Source organism: Pongo abelii, chromosome 16 (assembly GCF_028885655.2).
Source record: "Pongo abelii isolate AG06213 chromosome 16, NHGRI_mPonAbe1-v2.0_pri, whole genome shotgun sequence".
NCBI lineage: Eukaryota > Metazoa > Chordata > Mammalia > Primates > Hominidae > Pongo > Pongo abelii.
In genome coordinates, this window is record NC_072001.2 from 74,973,943 (window position 1) to 74,986,811 (window position 12,869).

At 40.7% G+C, this 12,869-nt stretch overlaps 1 protein-coding gene across 3 annotated transcripts in view; it reads left to right on the forward strand.

Annotated features, from left to right (window-relative positions):
- The window catches only part of THSD4 (thrombospondin type 1 domain containing 4), a 680,304-nt gene that overhangs the window by 649,310 nt on the left and 18,125 nt on the right, over nt 1–12,869 (forward strand). For all 3 annotated transcript variants that reach the window (XM_024232473.3, XM_063716704.1, XM_024232474.3), the window contains one exon: nt 6,855–7,028. In XM_024232473.3, the coding sequence (XP_024088241.3) occupies nt 6,855–7,028 (174 nt within the window). The remainder of the gene's footprint in view (nt 1–6,854; nt 7,029–12,869) is intronic.

Below are 12,869 nucleotides of genomic sequence, written 5' to 3' on the forward strand. Positions count from 1 at the left end.
GGGGACCCCTTCCACTTTCTCCAGGCTAAAAATTCCTAGTTTCTTCAACTAATCCTTTTGTGCTTTAGTTTCTGAACTCATTCGTGTTCTCAGTAAACTTGATGGATTTCCTGTATCAGCAAATGGATGAAAAGAATGATGCTGGGCTTTCATTTTTATATTGGAATCATTCTTTTTCAAAAAAATGTTGATTTTTTTCCGATTATAAAGTAACACAGTATTGTTTTAAGAATATGAGAAATTTGGAAAAGTATGCTCCAAACCTCTTCACTAAAAGAAAATTTGAGATTATTTTAAGCTATACTTCAAGCTTTTTTCTTCTCATATATACTTTACCTACATAGCTTTTTTTCCTCATACATATTTTAAAGATATAAATGTATCTTTATATCATAATGTATGTATAATTTGGTCACCTGCTCTTTTCACTTAATTATTATAAACATAAAATCTTTAAAACATGATTTTTATTATAATAAGCTATAGAACTACATAATTGAAACAATCTCCTATTTCTAAATGTTTGGGATTTTCTGGTTTTTATTTTTATTTTTATTTTTGAGACCAGGTCTTGCTCTGTTGCCCAGGCTGGAGTGCAGTGGCACAATCATGGCTCACTGAAGCCTTGACCTCCTGGCCTCTAGTGATCCTCCCGCCTTAGCCTCCTGAGTAGCTGGGATTACAGGTATAAGCCTCCATACACGAGTGAGGTTTTACTGTTTAAAACAGAATATTTTAAGAGACTCTTCAGTAAGTGTTCTTGTGCATAAGTCTTTATATGCACCTTTTCTTATCTCCGTAAAATAGTGGGGACGTGGAATCATGTTAAATTATGGGAAAATATTATTAATGCTTTTAGAACTCTTAATACATTTTAGCTAATTGTTCTCCAGAAAGATTATTTCAGTGTAGTCTTCCAAGCAGCAACTGAGAGCGCTTTTACAGTCATTTTGTTGCCATGATTCTTTAGTTTGTAAATTCCATGTCTCTACATTTGCCACTCTCTGAAAAGTCAGTGGGCTCAGAGCACAACACGTACAGAGAAAAAACAACTCTGTGGGGAAAGTAGCTGCAGTGGTTCATTCCTCTGTGTGTCTCCCATGTTTATTTAGAACAGTAAAAAGCTACATGTAAATTTTCCAAAGATTTCCACACTACCTATTTCCTCTCCAATAATGACTTGCAGATTTCTCCTTAAAGTAATTTTGCTTTGCATTTCAACATAAGTTCTTGCCGAATCTAGCTTGGCTTAAAATTATAAATAGAGCAAAGAATGAGCACTTTATTCTATTCAGGGAACTCTTTTGTTCATTTTGGAAAAGATGCTATAAATCATGCAAGTTGGGTGCTATGATGTAAGTAAATAATTTTTGCCTTATCTACCCTCAGAATAGATCATGAATTCTAAATGTTCATGCTTATTTTAGAGTAGATGAGTGGGAAGGGAGTACTGTTGGGTTTAAGAAATGCATATTGGCTTTGGTATCATCTCCATGACCACCACTTATTTCATATTTGACCCTGAGCCAGCTACTGATTCACCGAGCTTCAGTTTTTTCAACTGTAACATTGCTGAGTAACTGCTGCAGTAACGTATTTGAAACTATGACCTAGATGAGGTTGGCACAGTGGGAAGGGTTTCCTTTGGGCTGCTTCATTCTTCTTCAGCTCCGTGTCACCAGGGGCCTTTGGGCCACCAGTTGGTCTTAGAAAAAGTTCAGCCCCTGGAATGACCAGCGGATGGCAGTCTTCCACTTTTGAATAGTTGCTTTGTGTAGAAAATGGCCTTGTTAAGCTTTAGTCTGAACTATGAAATTTTTTATTACTGGAAATAAACATGTGTTGAGCACCTGTTACATGCCAGTCATGAACGAGACACAGCCTCCGATTCAATAAGCTCAAGAGGGAGAGACCAAAGAAAATTAAAGTTCGCAAACACTTAAGAGTACAGAGTGTGTCTTATTACCCAATTTAAAATTAATTAATCTTTACCTAAGTGAACTGAGGTTGTAACCCTAGTCTGAATCTTCTCTTAAACTTCTAGGGACACAAAGTTCTTCTGGCTTAATGACTCACCTTAAAAACATCTTTTCAGCTGCTTTTAATTGAGAGTGGGCCTTATCAGAAGTAAGCATCATTGACTTTTCATTTCTACAAATCAATGATAGATTTAAGCCCATGTGCAATTTTTAATCACAACAGGAAAAAAACACTTTTAGAAAGTCCACCAGCCTTAGTTTGGTAACACCTAATTTCTAAGAAAGTTTTCCAGGAAAAAAATACTGAATCATTTAAATTATAAGAAATGATGCATAAAGCTGAAGTTCAAGAATAGTCATTCGAGCCTTATAGTCTCTTAAGGGCCAGTTGGGCCAAGTTTAGGATTTAACTGTTGCTGGAATGAGAAGGCAGTCCCCACCAGAGGGTTGCTTAGGAATTCCATGTGTTTCTGTGTTTTATCAGCCCAGAAGTTCAATTACGAGTCATGTCCTCTTCTGACTAGCAAAGCAGATTTGGTCCTTCTTTTAGGAACATCCTTTAAGGACAGTGGGTGGGTGTGGTTTGGTGCCTCACCTGGAAGGTTAGTCCCCGCTCCCTGGTAGGGACTTCTCCTTCCCCTTGCTTCTGCTGACAGGCTTCCTGGACCAGGTCGTGTGTGGGGAGCTCCTTTCATATTTACATTTGTTGGGCTTTTTACTGAAGGTGTTGTAATAAAATGAAACTCCTCTACAGGCCTCATCCATGTGATGTCCTCCCATTGGGCACTGGCATGATCCTTCACATTCTTCTTTTAAATTAAGTACATGGGGATGTGGAGACACTTTCCCAGATGTATGTGCATTACTTGGTTTTAAAGCAGAAAATTAAGTTAGCTAGTCAGATGGAAATTACCTGGAAAGAAGTAGCCTAAGGGTTGGAAACATGAAGATAACTGAAATTCTATTTACCTTTTATTGGTTTTTTTTTGTTTGTTTGTTTTTTGTTTTTTTGAGATGGAGTCTCGCTCTGTCACCCAGGCTGGAGTACAGTGGCATGATCTCGGCTTACCGCATCACTGCAACCTCCACCTCCCGGGTTCAAGCGATTCTTCTGCTTCAGCCTCCCAAGTAGCTGGAATTACAGGTGCACGCCATCATGCCCAGTTAATTTTTGTATTTTTAGTAGAGATGGGGTTTCACTATGTTGGCCAGGCTGGTCTCAAACTCCTGACCTCAGGTGATCTGCCTGCCTCGTCCTCCCAAAGTGCTGGGATTACAGGTGTGAGCCACCACACCTGGCCTACCTTGTATTCTTTACAAGAATATTTAAATGTCTTAAGTTTTAAAGTTAGGAAGAAAACCAGATCATACATGGCTGAAACAAACAAATCTTTTAGCCTAGAATATTCCAATTATTATACCAAATTTTAAGCTAAAGGACTGAGTCATTGTCCCAGATTTCTAATAACAATCTAAATAGAGCAAAGGACATGAAAAGTGTCTGCAAACCTGTAGGGGAGGAAAAATGTTTCCTCTACATTCTTAGGTTCTCTGGCTGCAGTCTGTGAATTAAGCTAACAAAAGATTAACAGATAAAAAGCATACCAATTTTGTTTGATGTTAATATTTTTATAGTGGCATGGGGGGCTTCATAGGAAAGTCTAACTTCAGAGAAGCAGTTAGACTTGAGGGATTATATACCATTTTAACAAAGGGCGATAAACTATGGAGAAGTGGTTAGACAAAGGAAAGGGGCTGGGGCTTCTAGGGACAGTAAATTGTGAGAAATTGACTAAGAAAAATATGGGGGAAATTGACAGAAGATAAGGGTCTTTTTATTAAAGTTTATTTGTGCAGACTTGTCTTGGAGTCAACTCCCCATCTCCAGTGATAAGAATCTTCTCTTCTTCCTAGCACTGGGAGGGCACCCTTCTCATGGGAAATTTACGCCCTGGTTTTAGGCAGAAAGGGGGAAGGCAGAGAACTCTTCCTGCATCTGCTATTTCTCAATAGCCTTCAACTCAAAATAATCAATATGCCAAAGCAACGTATTTTGGGGTGGCATGTTCTGATCCCCTTCAAGCCCTTTGCTTCAGAGGGAGTTTCTTCCCTGAGGGGTCAGGCCCAGCTTAGCAATGGAAAGGTAAATGTTTGATCACTCATACTGGCATGTGATTTTACAAGACTAGATGTCAGCATACAAAAATGAAAGTAGAAATTTTGATAAGGAAATGAGGTTGTAAGGATGGTTTTTCCCTTTTCTCGATTTTTATTTAAAATTTTATTGCCTTATTTTCTAAAATAATATGGGTAGAACTCAAGCATTGACTCTATTTTTAAGAAAAGAGCCAGAAACCTTTAGAAAGGGCTTTGGTCATGTGCTAAAGGGCCACGTCTAGGACTGGAAAGTGCTAATAGATAAGAGAAATGAATAAGGCAGGGCCCAAGTCTATATGCAACTGATATTCATGGATTTACTCATGAGTAAGGCACTGACCTGAGAAAGAATTAGAAATGATTCATTAGTTCCTGCTCTCACCAAGCCTGCTTCAGCAAAGACAAAAAAAAAAAAAAAGACAGGACACAACCATATACAAAGGCAGGAAGCAGCACTTAGAGTGCCATGAGAATTCTAAGGCTTGAAAGAACATCTTAAATTGGGCACTCAATATAGTTTTCACAGAGGAGATGGTATTTGAGCTGAGCCTTAAAGGCTTCTGATCTGTCCAGTGAAGGGAAAGAGCATTCTGGGTGGAGGGAATGTCAGGGGCAAGGGCTCTGTGAGCCTTTTATGTGATCAGGGAATAGCAGCCACTCTGAGTCTGTCCAGCAGGAGGTATGTGGGATAGGATAATGGGAAATTATTCTAGAAGAATTGGGTCAATTGGGGCCATATTATAGAAAACCCTTAATGCTAGTTGGGGAAGTCCATATGTGACTTCTGTTAGGAATGGGATGACTTCAGAGGGAATTTTTAGCATGGACTTCTCAACACCTGGCAGCCCAATGCATTGGAAAAGCTGGTGAGGTTGAGCAAGAAGCTACAGCCACAGTCCAGGGTAAGAAACTAAACTGTGCTGGGAACCATGGGTGGAAAGGGACAAGAGAGATTAGAGAAATGTGGCAGAACTAGAGTCTGTGAGACCTAATGATTGTCTAGACGTTGGAAGCAAGAGGGTAGGAGAATAGTCAACTTTCAAATCCAGGTAGAAACTTGAAAGTGAATCAGAAAAGTAAGAGGAGGAATGGTAACAGTGGTGACGGTGTACATGCTGGATTCAAGGTATCCGTAGGACACCCAGCTGAGGATGCCCAAAAAATGTTTGAAAAGATAAGATGAAGTTTAGGTGTGGTGGCACATGCCTGTAATCCCAGCACTTTGGGAGGCCGAGGCAGGCAGATCTCTTGGGCTCAGGAGTTCGAGACCAGCCTGGGCAACATGGCAAAATCCCATCTCTACAAAAACTACAAAAATTAGCTGGACATGGTGATGAGCACCTGGAGCTGCTCAGGAGGCTGAGGTGGGAGGATCTCTTGACCCCAAGAGGTTGAAGCTGCAGTGAGCTGAGATCACGCCACCTGGGTGATGCAATCCTATCTGGGTGACAAAGCCAGACCCTGTCTCAAAAAAAAAGAAAAGACAAGATAAGATGAGAACCAAAATAAAGGCACATTCCAAAGTACGTCAAGACAGATGGAAAATGCTCTATGAGCCTTGGGCTATGACTCAGGAATGTTTTCACTGTGTCCTAGGAGAGGACAGTGTGATTGTAGTAGAAAAATCACTAATAGTTATTTGGCTTTAAGTGAAGATTTTATCCCTATGAGGCTTAGTTTCTCTATCTTAGAGTGGGAATGTAGGAGTTGAAGCCCCTTATACAATTTATTGAGCACCTGCTGTCTGCAAAGCACATTAGACATTCTCCATAGCCCTGCCAGAAATGTGTTTCTATGCCGGTTGTCTAGATGAGCATGCCAAACATAGGAGGGGCTGGGCCACTTGCTCCAGGCCGCATAGCTAGTGAGGATATCAACACCGATGTACCTAGTTCCAAAGCCAAGCTCTCCCTCTGTACCAAGCTGTCTCCCAATCTTCTCATAGCTGTGGCCTTCAGGGATGGGAACAATTTGCCTTAATATCAGGCAGCAATATTGAGGTGACAGACTTAAGTCCCCCTCTTTTCCCAGCCCAGACTTGGCTACTAGCAGGTAGAAATGTGCCCAGGTTTTCATGCACCCATTCTTCTTCAGCTGAATGTATTTTTTTATTTTTATTTTTATTTTTAGAGACAGGGTCTTCTCACTCTGTTGCCCAGGCTGGAGTGCAGTGGTGCAGTCATAGCTCAGTGTAGCCTCAACCTCCTGGGCTCAAGCGATCCTCCCACCTCAGCCTCCCGAGTAGTTGGGATTACAGGTGCACACCACGGCTCCTGGCCAATTTTTAAAATTTTTGTAGAGACAGTCTTGCTATGCTACCCAGGGTGGTCTCAAATTTCTGGGCTCAAGCAATCCTCCCACTTCAGCCTCCCAAAGCTCTGGTACCACAGGCGTGAGCCACCATACCCAGCCAAGCTGAATATATTTTTGAAAGCAAAAGCTGGGAAGGATAGTCTAACAAGTATAAGTGTATTAATTGCAGTGGCAAGATTGGATATTTGGAATTTGGAATGAAGCCCAACCCAGAAAATCTAAGACAGGGAGTTGCCATACTGATATCTCATAATGAAGTAGGCTATGCACAAGAAGCTGCCAGATATTTCTAGGGGAAACAGATGGCAGGAAAATGAAGCATTCCATCCTCCTTTCCATCATTTGAAAGTGGCTTCAGCAGCTGCCAGGGCCTCCCGACTAATGTGCCCTTCCCCTGTCTCACAGTGCTCAGCGGAGTGTGGGGCCGGAGTGCGGACACGCTCGGTGGTGTGCATGACCAACCATGTCAGCAGCCTGCCCCTGGAGGGCTGTGGGAACAACCAGCCGGCAGAGGCCACCCCATGTGACAACGGACCCTGCACGGGCAAGGTGGAGTGGTTTGCCGGGAGCTGGAGTCAGGTGAGTGGTCAGAACTGGGTACGTCTGCCTGTGTCAGGCAAAAGGCAGCATACCAGAGGGGTTAGGAAGCAGGACTTTGTGTCAGGTGTCCCAACTTTGAATCCCAGCTGTGCCACTGTCTGTCTGTGACCCTGGAGAAGCTATTTATATTTCTTGAGCCTCAGTCGGTCAACAGTATTCATTGAGCACCTACTGTGTGCTCATCTAAGTACTTGGGCTACATCAGTGAGCAACACAAATATCTCTGCCCTCAGAGAGCTTATGGCCTAGCATGCTTTCCTCATCTATACAATGCTGGCAATGATGGTACCTTATGAGGTTATTTTTAGAAGAAATGAAATTGTGTACATAAAGTATGTAGCACAGTGCCTGACACACAATAAATGGTGGCTGCTGCTATTATTCCTGTTAATAAAGCCAGTTTTTTCTGTATTTGACAGTATCAGAAGCAGAAATTTTAAAAGTTGGAATTGTTCATTATGAAGAATAAATAATACTGAATACTTTAATAATTGATGAATTACATTTTCCCTTACTCTTCCAAAATTGTACGTGAACCCCACTAAGAAAATGTGGAAATGACTACCTTGTTTTGATTACCATCAGTATTGGAGTTCTTGGGCCACTTAGCATTTGGCTCCCAGGGCTGGCTGGTTCTCCAAGGACTGTTTGGCTTATGATCACGATTTACACATTATCAAGACCTCTGGCTCCATATAGAATTTTATTTCTTTTAAGTAGCTTTAAAAACCGACCTTGGAAAAAAATGCTCTGCCTTGTCCTTGTAAATTGATACAAGCCCTTTGGAAAGCAATTTGGCAATAAAAGTCAAGAACCATAAAAATGTTCATTTGCCTTAACCCAGTCACCCCACTCCTGGGGATTCATTTTAAGGAAATAATTAACAAAAGAAAAAAAAAGCCTTTTTCAACAGAGATGTTCATGACAGCAGGATGGTTACAGATATTATGGCATATCATAACTCAGTAAAATATAAGGTGACAATGACAGCAATCGTTAGGAAGATGTGAAAGTGCATATGGTGTAATGGCAAGTGAGAAATAGAATGTGAAAATATTCAAACCCTATCATCTCTGCCACTTCAACGTAGAGTTTTTATGCAAAAAGCATAGGGAAATGTTTTTCTTTTCAAATTCCCTTTAATGTTTTTTAAAATATAGAGAATTCAGAAAGAATTCAAGTACTTCCAGTGCTACTCTAGTGAATATCAAAGTTAGACACATTTGCTAACTGATCCCAGCTTGACTTCTCATTAGTTTTCTGGCTCTAGGTGAGTATTTAACCTCTCTGAGCCTGTTTCCTCATCTGAATATGAAGATAATCATATCAACCTCCTAAGGTTGTTACGAGGTTTTCATAAGATGCTATACATAAAGAGAATTACCCATTGCTTGGGATATGGGAAACACTTAATAAATATTAGTTCCCATCTCTCTGTGTTTATTTTTTCTGCCAGCTATTTCCATCTCATTACTGGTAGTAAAATACATAGAACCGGCTGGACGCGGTGGCTCACACCTGTAATCCCAACACTTTGGGAGGCTGAGGCAGGCGGATCACGAGGTCAGGACTTCGAGACCACCCTGGCTAACACGGTGAAACCCCGTCTCTACTAAAAATACAAAAAAATTAGCCCGGCGTGGTGGCGGGCACCTGTAGTCCCAGCTACTCGGGAGGCTGAGGCAGGAGAATGGCGTGAACCTGGGAGGCGGAGCTTGCAGTGAGCCGAGATCATGACGCTGCACTCCAACCTGGGTGACAGAGTGCAACTCCATCTCAAAAAAAAAAAAAAAAATACATAGGACTTAAACCCCAAAGGTAATTCAGCAGTGACTGCATATGGGATACCAATTATACCAAATATCCATAGATGTGTGAAATCATATCAGATCATTACAGTCACACATATGAAGATAAGCAGTACAATTGAACTCATATGTCTACCATTCTTAGAAAAGAAGGGAGCAGGATTCAGGGCCTTTTTTGCTTGTGGCCTCCTATTGACTTGAGACCTCAGCTCAAAGAACTAAGAGTGGTATGAACCCTGGCAAAGACAACCTTTATTTCTGCTAAGATTAGAAACAAAGGATTTGTTGCCCTGTTATCCAAAAGGGTCAAGATACAATTGAATGTGGCCAAGGTTTTGGTTCTGGATTTATAAGGATGTCAGGGCCTGCTGGAAACTCCCTGCCCTAGGAATTTGACATTATCACCAAAGAAAATGAAATAAGAGCATGCTTATTTCTTGAAAGGTAAGTTTTAAACATTAACTGGCTTCAGAATATAAAAATAAATGTTCCTTCCCATCATGTGGGTTGAATGAAAGTTGGCATTTCGAATACCCCACCAGTCTGGTCACAGTGATAAGTCCAGGAGTAGACATGTGACCCAACAGGTGGATGTGTGACCCAAGCTGAGCCAAACAGAATCCTTCCCGGGGACATTTCATTTGTGTTTTAGGGAAGAGACTCACTAGGAGGTTGTGAGCTCAAGGGCTGGCAGTGGCCCTACTGAGGCTTGTGCAAAAAGCCAGTCTGAGAGAATGAGACCTAAGTCCACGGAGAGGCAGAGACCAAGGAGTTTCTGGCTTTAGAGTCTTTCTGACTCCACCAAGAAAGGAATATATTCCATTTCTGCTGCTTCCCAGATCCCTGGAAACTAACTAGGAATATATCAAGCTTAGGGAGTCTTTTTCTACTCTGGAGGCACAGTAGCCCAACTCTTACTCATAAGAGTCTACCAAGTCTATTATTTATGCCCAGAATTATTTCCTTTCTTTATCAATTCTGAGTTTACTGCAACCTTAGATTGTCTTAGTTCTGGGGAGATCTGTCACAGTCTCTAGTCTTCAGGAGCAGCCATTTTGTCTGCCTCTGGTTCTGGATTGCATTTTATTGATTGCATTTATTGCAATAGATATTTTTATTCTCATCTCTTCACGAGTCAATGATCCACCAAAGTGCAACTGCAGGAATTCTTTAGGTACAGAAACATGCCTAATTGCCATCACTTCGCACTGAAAGCATTTATCCCTATTAAATATTACTTTTTCTCATGTATGCTTTTCTCTGTGGATTATATTTTATCTACTATTTGAATTACTCCATCTTGTTTCTTATTGTTGATTTTCACCTGATGTATCTTCATCAATTTCTTAATTTTCAAACTTTCTCTGTATTTTTAAGGTATGTCTTTCATATGCAGGACTATTTTTGTCTTTATTTTTACCCAATCTATAAACCTCTGTATTTTAAGAGTTAAATTTTAATCATTTATATTTATTGTAATCACTTATATGTTTGGACTTTTCCCTACCATCTTATTTTGTGTTTTCTATTGTCATGCTTTCTTGCTTCTTTCCTCTTTCCTTTCAACAACATGTTTGTTATTAGTCAGGTTTTCTTAATTCCATTTTTTCCCCTCCAACATTTTGGAAGTTATAAATCTTCTAGTGATATTTCTTCTGTGATAACATTGAAATTTTTAGCACAGAATTTTAAACTTTTATGTTTCCATTAGTGTCATCAGTGACCACATCCTCTCCTAAAAGAAAATAGAAGCCGCCCCCTTTTATTTACCTCCACTCTCTCAATCTACAATATCTCCAAAAAGATGTTGATATTATCTGGATCTAGCTCCAGATTAATGTTAATTTTATAGAAAATATAGATTTAAATTTTAAAATAGTTTTCTCCGTTCCCCCCAAAGGTTCTTTTTTATTGAAATATAATTCACATACCATAAAATTTACCCTTTAAAAATATAGAATTCATTGGTTTTTAGTAAATTCACAAAGTTGTACAACCATATTCAGCATTATCCAATTCCAACACATTTTTATCATCCCAAAAAGACACCTGGTATCCATTAGTAATAACGGCTTTTATTGGTGTCTTTGCCAGCTCCTTCTTTTATATCCTGTGTCGTCTTCCTGGTTCTTTTTTATTTTGCTAAAGACTATAACCTAGGAAGTCTTTCAAATAGGATTTCTAAGTGGTAAGGTTTCTGAGCCCTTGAATACCTGAAAATGACTTCATTTTGCACTTTGACACGAATGCTTCTGATAGATGACTCACTGCTTCCTCTTCCTTGGCACAGTCAGGCCAGCCCGGCTGCTCTTGGCCGGTAACTCAGCTGATCACTCATTGTCCTGAGGCCTCCATCCTGATCTCCATGTCCACCACCAATATAGCCTGAAGCACATGAGCTTTGCTAGAGCTCCTCCTCTGTGTGCATTTAGACTACAGTTTCCTTCTTCAATTTGATCTCATCTGTCTTTCAGTGTTCAAAGATTCCCCATAATTTCTGGTCCACCAGGGCTGATTGCCCTTTCTTGTCTTTAAATGCTGTCTCATGCGCACGCACACACATACACACAGAGATACAGATACAAACACATAAACACATTCATTCACTTTCCAGACACACATATTCTGCCATTTATGAGCATTTACAGTGAGAGAAGGCTGAGACGTGCTCATTCTCCCTTAGGTACACAGTCTCTTCAAAGACTTGCCAAAAATAGCAGAACATAACTACAGGTTTTGATCAAAGTTTGCAGTCTTCTGTTCTGCCACACACTTAGTACAGATGTAGGATCTCATAGCATTGAGGGGTCTTTCAGATCATGTTTTCAAACCCCTCACTTTCGCTTTTCAGATAAGACCACAGCGACTGGGAAAGTGCAATGTCTTGGCCAAAGACACAGAACTATTTAGCGATGCTGTCTAGACTCTAGTTTCCATGTCTCCGAGTGTTCCACCCCTGCCGCCCACCCCTGCCCCATCCTCATTCCTCCTGTGGGAGAGGCCAGACCTTTGCCTGCTGCAGCTTGTGGCTCTTCTCCTGCCTTCAGTTCTTCCATTGCCTGCAGCACTTGAAAGAAAAGGACAAGACACGAATACACTCCACATCATAAACTAACATGGACGAAAATAGGAGAAACAGAGTAGGAAATCTTATAGTTTTTTGTTTTTTTTTTTTTTTGGCTGGGCACGGTGGCTCACGCCTGTAATCCCAGCACTTTGGGAGGCCAAGGCAGGCAGATCACTTGAGGTCAGGAGTTTGAGACCACCCTGGCCAATATGACAAAACCCCATCTCTACTAAAAATACAAAAATTAGCCAGGCATAGGGGCTTGCACCTGTAGTCCCAACTACTTAGGAGGCTGAGATAGGAGAATTGCTTGAACCTGAGAGGCAGAGGTTGTAGTGAGCCGAGACTGCACCACTGCACTCTAGCCTGGGCAACAGAGCAAGACTCCATCTCAAAAAAACAAAATTTTGTTAAATAAAAAAATCTCGTAGTTTTTTTAATGCTACAAAGATGGCAAAAAAGAAGGCATAGACAAAGCAGAAACTGATGGCCTCTGCTATTTCATGCCATGTGTGACTACTTCATCATTTGTTGGTTTGGGGGTTTTATAATTTTTTTTTTTCTGTAGATAGATGTTTTTCTTTCTCTCTATTTTTATTTGATTGTGTGGCTGCCTATGGACAGCAAAGCTAATATTTAGAGTTTGAACTGCAGACATTGTTGCAGGCTTCTTATAAAGGTAGTAGATTCTTTAAAGTCTATAAAAGTACATAGACCACAGCTTTACAACTTTAAATCAAAAAGTATTAAGAGGCTGGGCACAGTGGCTCACGCCTGTAATCCCAGAACAATGGGAGGCCGAGGCAGGAGGATTGGTTGAGGCCAGGAGTTCAAGACCAGACTGGGCAACATAATGAGACCCTGTCTCTAAAAACAAAAAATTTTTTTGAGACAGAGTCTTGCTCTGTCACCCAGGCTGGAGTGCAGTGGCACGATCTTGGCTCA